At 46.5% G+C, this 7,159-nt stretch overlaps 1 protein-coding gene and 1 long non-coding RNA gene across 2 annotated transcripts; both read left to right on the plus strand.

Annotated features, from left to right (window-relative positions):
* Nucleotides 1-2,879: 2,879 nt before the first annotated feature.
* On the plus strand, nucleotides 2,880-3,788 carry LOC311118040 (serine/threonine-protein phosphatase 6 regulatory ankyrin repeat subunit A-like; the record flags this gene model as incomplete). The annotated part of the gene is made up of 3 exons (XM_084192917.1): nucleotides 2,880-2,967; nucleotides 3,190-3,307; nucleotides 3,531-3,788. Coding segments are annotated over 3 exons (464 nt in total), but the record flags the coding sequence as incomplete, so codon positions are not given.
* Nucleotides 3,789-5,431: 1,643 nt separating this feature from the next.
* On the plus strand, nucleotides 5,432-6,026 carry LOC311118037. The gene is made up of 3 exons (XR_014611748.1): nucleotides 5,432-5,516; nucleotides 5,645-5,736; nucleotides 5,942-6,026. It is a non-coding gene; the product is annotated as an uncharacterized lncRNA (long non-coding RNA).
* The last annotated feature ends 1,133 nt before the right edge of the window (nucleotides 6,027-7,159 follow it).

Consider the following 7,159-nt stretch of genomic DNA (forward strand, 5'->3'; position numbering starts at 1 on the left):
AGTATGTTGTGGTGCCATGACCTTTCACATTTCACTGTAGTCTGGAGAGTATGTTGTGGTGCCATGACCTTTCACATTTCACTGTAGTCTGGAGAGTATGTTGTGGTGCCATGACCTTTCACATTTCACTGTAGTCTGGAGAGTATGTTGTGGTGCCATGACCTTTCACATTTCACTGTAGTCTGGAGAGTATGTTGTGGTGCCATGACCTTTCACATTTCACTGTAGTCTGGAGAGTATGTTGTGGTGCCATGACCTTTCACATTTCACTGTAGTCTGGAGAGTATGTTGTGGTGCCATGACCTTTCACATTTCACTGTAGTCTGGAGAGTATGTTGTGGTGCCATGACCTTTCACATTTCACTGTAGTCTAGAGTATGTTGTTGGTCGTGTTTGAATACATACTAGTGTTAAATCTGCAGTGTGAAAGCTTGGCCACGTCTCCTTTGGGAAAGTGTCTCTGCTTGCTTATCTGTCTGTCTTGATGTTGGTATAATGATTAGTGAACTCTTGACCTCTGACCTCTAGGTGTCTGGAATATTTGCTGCGAAACGACGCTAACCCAGGGATCAGGGACAATCAGGGCTACAACGCAGTCCATTACGCGTCTGCGTACGGACACCGCCTCTGTCTGGAGCTGGTGAGTCAGAACCACAGGGGACTAGACGCCCTGCATTCACAGACCATTTTGTCTGCGTCCCAAATGGATGTAGGGCCCATAGGGCTCTGGTCAAAAGTAATGCACTATATAGGGAATAGGGTGCCATTTGGGACAGACGTTGATATTCAGTAGGTTTTAAGGTGTGGTTGCATGTTTGTCGTGGCCGCATCGTCACTCTTGATGTTCTTTTTCCAGATTGCAAGTGAAACACCTTTAGATGTGGTAAGTACCAGTTGGTTACTTTTCCTCACACTAGCTTGTTTAAGATACGAATGCAACACCCCAGTATGTCTGCAGGGGCTGGTCACTGAGATTTACAACATGAAACATGCTACTAGACTAACCTTCAAAGTAAATATGTTACAAGTCTAAACTGGCCCGTCCTTGTCTTTCCCCAGCTAATGGAAACCTCAGGGACAGACATCCTGAACGACTCTGATGTCAGAGCTCCCATCAGCCCCCTACACTTAGCTGTGAGTAAAGCCTACCTGCTCCTGTAGGGGTCTCGCCACATGACAAATGGCACCCTATTCCCTATTTAGTGCACTACTTTTGACCAGAGCCTTATGGGCCCAGATCAAAAGTACTGCACTACATGGGAAATAGGGTGCTATCTGGGATGCAGGCATGGTGTTGTTTTTCCACGAAAAGTTGATTGTCCAGACACTCACACACCATGTTCCTATCTGTTCCTGATTAGTGTAAAATACATGCATATTTTGACACGGTGATGATGAGGATGATTTCCTTATTTTGCCATTTGAGTTAATCAACCTCCAACAGAGGAGAAGTAGAGTGTTTGTTTCTAAATCTCACGCTTGGCAGGGACCTTCGATGTTGATGCTGGGCGGGAGAAAAAATGGGCACCCGATTTGAGAGACACTGGTCTACTTTAGGGGTCTAGGACTGTTTCTGTTCAGGCATACCACTGGTCTACTATAGGACATTGATTATATTAAGAGTGTATTTCTGTTCAGGCATACCACTGGTCTACTATAGGACATTGATTATATTAGGAGTGTATATCTGTTCAGGCATACCACTGGTCTACTATAGGACATTGATTATATTAGGAGTGTATTTCTGTTCAGGCGTACCACTGGTCTACTATAGGACATTGATTATATTAGGAGTGTATATCTGTTCTGGCATACCACTGGTCTACTATAGGACATTGATTATATTAGGAGTGTATATCTGTTCAGGCATACCACTGGTCTACTATAGGACATTGATTATATTAGGAGTGTATTTCTGTTCAGGCATACCACTGGTCTACTATAGGACATTGATTATATTAGGAGTGTATATCTGTTCAGGCATACCACTGGACTTTGCTTCAGACTGTGTGTTTGTTTCCATTCAGGCGTACCACGGCCACCACCATGCTATGGAGGTCCTGGTTCAGTCTCTGCTGGATCTAGACGTGAGGAACAGCCAGGGGCGCACCCCTCTGGACCTGGCTGCCTTTAAAGGCCATGTGGAGTGTGTTGACGTCCTCATCAACCAGGGAGCCTCCATCCTGGTTAAAGACTTCACCCTGAAGAGGACCCCCATCCACGCTGCAGGTACGCATAGGATATCACGTAAGACTTAGAGATTCTGTAATTCAAAAGTTTTCCTTACCAAGATGGACATTTGTTTGGTCATGTTGCTAGGACGCCAATGTCCACTCTAGGGATATTATATAGCATAGTGTGAAAATGCCCACTACACACTGATCTAAGGTCATTTTTTGTCATTATTGCTGAGGATCTGGGGAGGGTAAGCTGATCCTAGATCAGTGCACAGGGGGACTTCTATCCAGAGCCAGGTACACAGCTAGCAGGTGACAGGCTTCGAGGGCCTCAGCCCCAAAATGTTTTATTATCTGCTGTGTTAACATCATGAGGATGTCATCTACCAATACCACTGTTCTAGAAATCTGTCTGTTCATGTGAAGGTAATAGTCGTCCAGCAATCAGCTCATATCCTCTCTGTTTAGCCTCCTCTAGCTACCAACGGTCAATCATCTCACATTCTTATATCCTCTCTGTTTATCCTCCTCTAGCTACCAACGGTCATTCATCTCACATTCTTATATCCTCTCTGTTTAGCCTCCTCTAGCTACCAACGGTCAATCATCTCACATTCTTATATCCTCTCTGTTTATCCTCCTCTAGCTACCAACGGTCATTCATCTCACATTCTTATATCCTCTCTGTTTATCCTACTCTAGCTACCAACGGTCATTCGGAGTGTTTGCGTTTGCTGATTGGAAATGCTGACCTCCAGAGTGCAGTGGACGTTCAAGACGGGAATGGACAGTAAGTCAATTGGGTTTTGGATACAATTCCTGAAATAAAGAGATTTTGACACTAGTTCTACGTCCCAAATGGCACCCTATGCCCTACTTGGTGCACTACTTTAAACCAGAACCCTATGGGCTCGGGTCAAAAGTAGTGTACCATATAGGGAATAGGTTGCCATTTGGGACTCAGCCTGGTTATTACCAGTTTGTAATATGACCTTGTTGTCTTGTGTATCAGAACCCCTCTGATGCTGTCAGTGCTGAGCGGACACACAGACTGTGTGTACTCACTACTCAACAAGGGAGCCAGCGTAGAAGCCAAAGACAAGTGGGGCAGAACAGCGCTACACAGAGGGGTGAGGAGGAGAGCTGGCTGTATACGCTCACACACAGAAAGAGACGGGGAGGCTCAAATATACATATTATCTTCAGAAAAGTAGTTGTCCATGGGTAGTGGTGTATTCATCCCTGTAGGGGGACCTGCCTCCAGACATCATTTGTAATAATTGATGATTCATTATTATATCATTGATTATTAGTTATTCAAATCCATTCTTGTCTCCCTGCCCTTCCTCCCAGGCGTTGACGGGTCATGAGGAGTGTGTGGAGGCCCTGCTGCAGCACAGCGCCAGCTTCCTGGTTCGGGACTGTAAGGGGCGGACCCCTGTCCACCTGGCGGCGGAATCCGGACACATCGGGGTGCTGGGGGGACTCCTACACGCCGCCCAGTCAGTGGAGACCCTCCCCGTCATCACAGACAACCAGGGCTACACGCCACTACACTGGGCCTGCTACAACGGTACGTACTGGACTAACGGAACACTAGATATTTTCTGATTTTCTCTCTTCAGCACCGTAAACATGTCCCTGAATTAGGCAGGCCATACAACTAGGGGTGTAACTATTCGATTTGTATCACGATTCGTGGTTGTCGATACGATTCAAGGACGATATTGGTTCATTTAGAACGATACGATCCGAAACGATTCAGTGACTTGAAATCGATTCAGTAACCTTTTAGCCAAAAATTCAACCAGTGTGACTGAAATAAATACCTGGATACTGGACAGTGCAGGTGAAGTTTCCTAGATTCCTGTTTCTTGTAAGGACCGCAATGGTGGCTTGATAATTTCTCGCTCGTCGGCTTCTCCTCTGTCGTCCGCCATGCTATGTTTTGTTGTCTTTGCGCCTTTGCGCTGCTGCTGGCGTGGGGCGATGACGTCACGGATAGGCAGACTGAATCGAGTAATGTTTAAAGCCTTTATCATTAAAAGTGCTAAGAAAAAACATCCATATAAAGTCTGACGTGCTTAAATCCAATGGGTTATTTCCTAGAATCGATACAATCGATTTATTACATTTTAAAACGATGTTAGAGTGATATATGTTGTCCAAAAGGCCAACTCACCGAGCACAGATCGATGTAGTTGGATCATAGGAATATAAATCGATACATCGATGTAGTAGATGGATCGTTACACCCCTACATACAACGGTACGTACTGACTAACTGGACTGTAGCTCTGTTCTCTCCTCCATGAAGTGTACACTCATTCACTCCCTCTTGTGGCTTGAAAAGCATTCGATTGGTGTGGACGGAGCCATGTGGGGGAATGAACAAGACTACAACAGAATTAGGGGTTATGACTCTCAGTGGAGGACCTTACACTGAAACAGGACTTTGTCATAGCATATGTCACCGAGGGCAACTCGTTCAGCCCCCTCCACTGTGCTGTGATCAATGACAACGAGGGGGCTGCAGAGATGCTGATTGACACTCTGGGGCCGGCCATTGTCAACGCCACTGACACCAAGAACCGGTAACTACAGCACATGACAAAGTCCTTTTCTTCTGGAGAATAATGTTGTCTTGGGAATAAAATGACCTCTGGGGTTGGATGAGGGATTGTAGATTACTTTTAATACATCTATTAGTGATTTTATATTTCTATGGTATAAACAGGGTTAATTGAACAAACTTGTTTATAACAGTCCTACATGATATCGGTGAAATAAGTTTCCTCTCTCTCCAGGACCCCCCTGCATGCGGCGGCTTTCACGGACCACGTGGAGTGTCTTCAGCTGCTGCTAGGCCACAACGCCCAGGTCAACTCCCCCGATGCCTCCGGGAAGACCTCCCTCATGATGGCTGCTGAGAACGGACAAACCAACGCTGTCGGTACGCAGCCCCCTCTCCTCCGCTTTGCCTCGCCCAGCCGGCTTAAGTTCAACATGTCTGTTTTACATTTTAATAAGTCGCTTCATTTCCTAATTGAGTTTCTTTATGTTTCTCTGTCTGTGTCAGAGCTGTTGGTGAGCAGTGCCAAAGCAGAGCTCACCCTGCAGGATGCAGTCAAGAACACTGCTCTTCATCTGGCCTGCAGTAAGGTGAGCATCCCCACATGAAGATGACGTTCATCTGAACAGTTGGCTCTCTCTGGTTGAAATTTTGGTCTGACATGTTTGACTCTGGTTTTTAAAGGGGCATGAAACCAGTGCTTTGTTGATATTGGAGAAGATTACAGACAGGAACCTAATCAACTCGACTAACGCAGCCTTACAGACGTACGTATGGTTCAGCTGTATTAATTGGGCCAGAAGAATTAGAAGAAGTGCACTATATAGGGAATAGTCTGGCATTTGGGAGGTATCCTCATTTGCTGCTGGCTAATCTGACGGTACTTTCTCCTCAGGCCGTTACACGTTGCAGCCAGAAATGGTCTGACGGTGGTGGTTCAGGAGCTACTAGTGAAGGGTGCTAGCGTGCTAGCAGTCGATGACAATGGTAAGATCCATAACGCTAACACCGTTTTCTTCTGTACTTCTCTTCTCAATGTGTCCACAAATGTTTCTCTCTAGTCCACTGCTTGGTTATTGTCTTAACTTTGTATCTCCTAGCCTGCTGTTATTTCATGTTTTTCACCAAAAGTGTTATAGTAAACGGTGATGCTCCTGAAGTGACCCTCTGCTGTTCTGTTTGAACCCCTCAGGTTACACGCCTGCCTTGGCCTGCGCCCCCAACAAAGACGTGGCGGACTGCCTGGCGCTGATCCTGGCCACCATGATGCCCGTGTCCCCCTGCAACCCGGCGCCCAGCCTGTCCTTCAGTGCCATTAACCACTACACCACCAGCCCCTCCAAGAGTGTGACCTTCGACAGCCTGCCCGTGCTGCGCAGCGAGCACAGCTCCTACTGCAGCTTCAACAACATCGGCCACCGCGACCACGATGGAGGCTTCTACAAGGATGAGGAACTCAACGACTCAGACTCAGAGACATACTGAGGGGGGTGGTGGTCGCTGCCCAGGAGGGGAGCCAAGGGTAGGCGGATGGACAGTGAAGTGGGGCAGAGGCCACAAACAAATCCACACATACACACCGTGTCTTAAATCACCACAGCCAGCTTTGGGAGGGCACGAGCCGAGACAGTCCGCACAGGAGCCTTAAGAGTCCTGCAGATGGAGAGAGAGAAATGGAGGGAGGGAGGGAGAGGGGGAGGCACAACAGGCTGGCTGGCCACACTCATCCTCTCGTACCACCAGGTGTCCTTCCAGCAGATACTGGACTTCAGAGGAACTGCTGCTGCTATACCCCACCTTTACCTTTACCCACAAAGGTCCTAAACGGTAGAAACTGTCCAGCCAACAGACAGACGGACACCTTATGACGGCAATAACCTGTAGTCCAAGGGGATAGTAGCACTTCACTGAGTGAAAAACAGACATGGACCAAAAGATGTGGAAGAAGCCTTTTCAAAACCTGTTTTGACAGTAGAAATGGGATTGAGCGTTTTGGCCTGAGAAAAAACATAAGGAGTGATGTTTCATTTAAGTTTTATGAGAGTGATGGTCATGTTTATCCGCACACTAAGACAGTCAGAACGCACCTAGCCTCTTGTCTGTAATCCATGTGGGAGGAGGGGAAATCATTTATTTTTTATGAACAAACATTTTAATAATATCATTCATGTCTTAAGCTCCTGGCCCTCTGTGGGAACCAAAAAATCGTAGTATTTGCTCTCATGAGTAATTTCAAAGAATTTCCATCCCCAATGGCACCCTATTCCCTTTATAGTACACTACTTTTGACCAGGGCCATAGGGTTCTGGTCAAAAGTAGTGTACTCTATAAAGAATAGGGTGCCATTTAGATTTTGCATTTGTATGTGAGCGACAGGACTTTTTACATTTGCGTTATTAAACCTACCTGT

Source organism: Coregonus lavaretus (genome assembly GCF_964263955.1).
Source record: "Coregonus lavaretus genome assembly, contig: HAP1_SCAFFOLD_911, whole genome shotgun sequence".
Classification (NCBI taxonomy): domain Eukaryota; kingdom Metazoa; phylum Chordata; class Actinopteri; order Salmoniformes; family Salmonidae; genus Coregonus; species Coregonus lavaretus.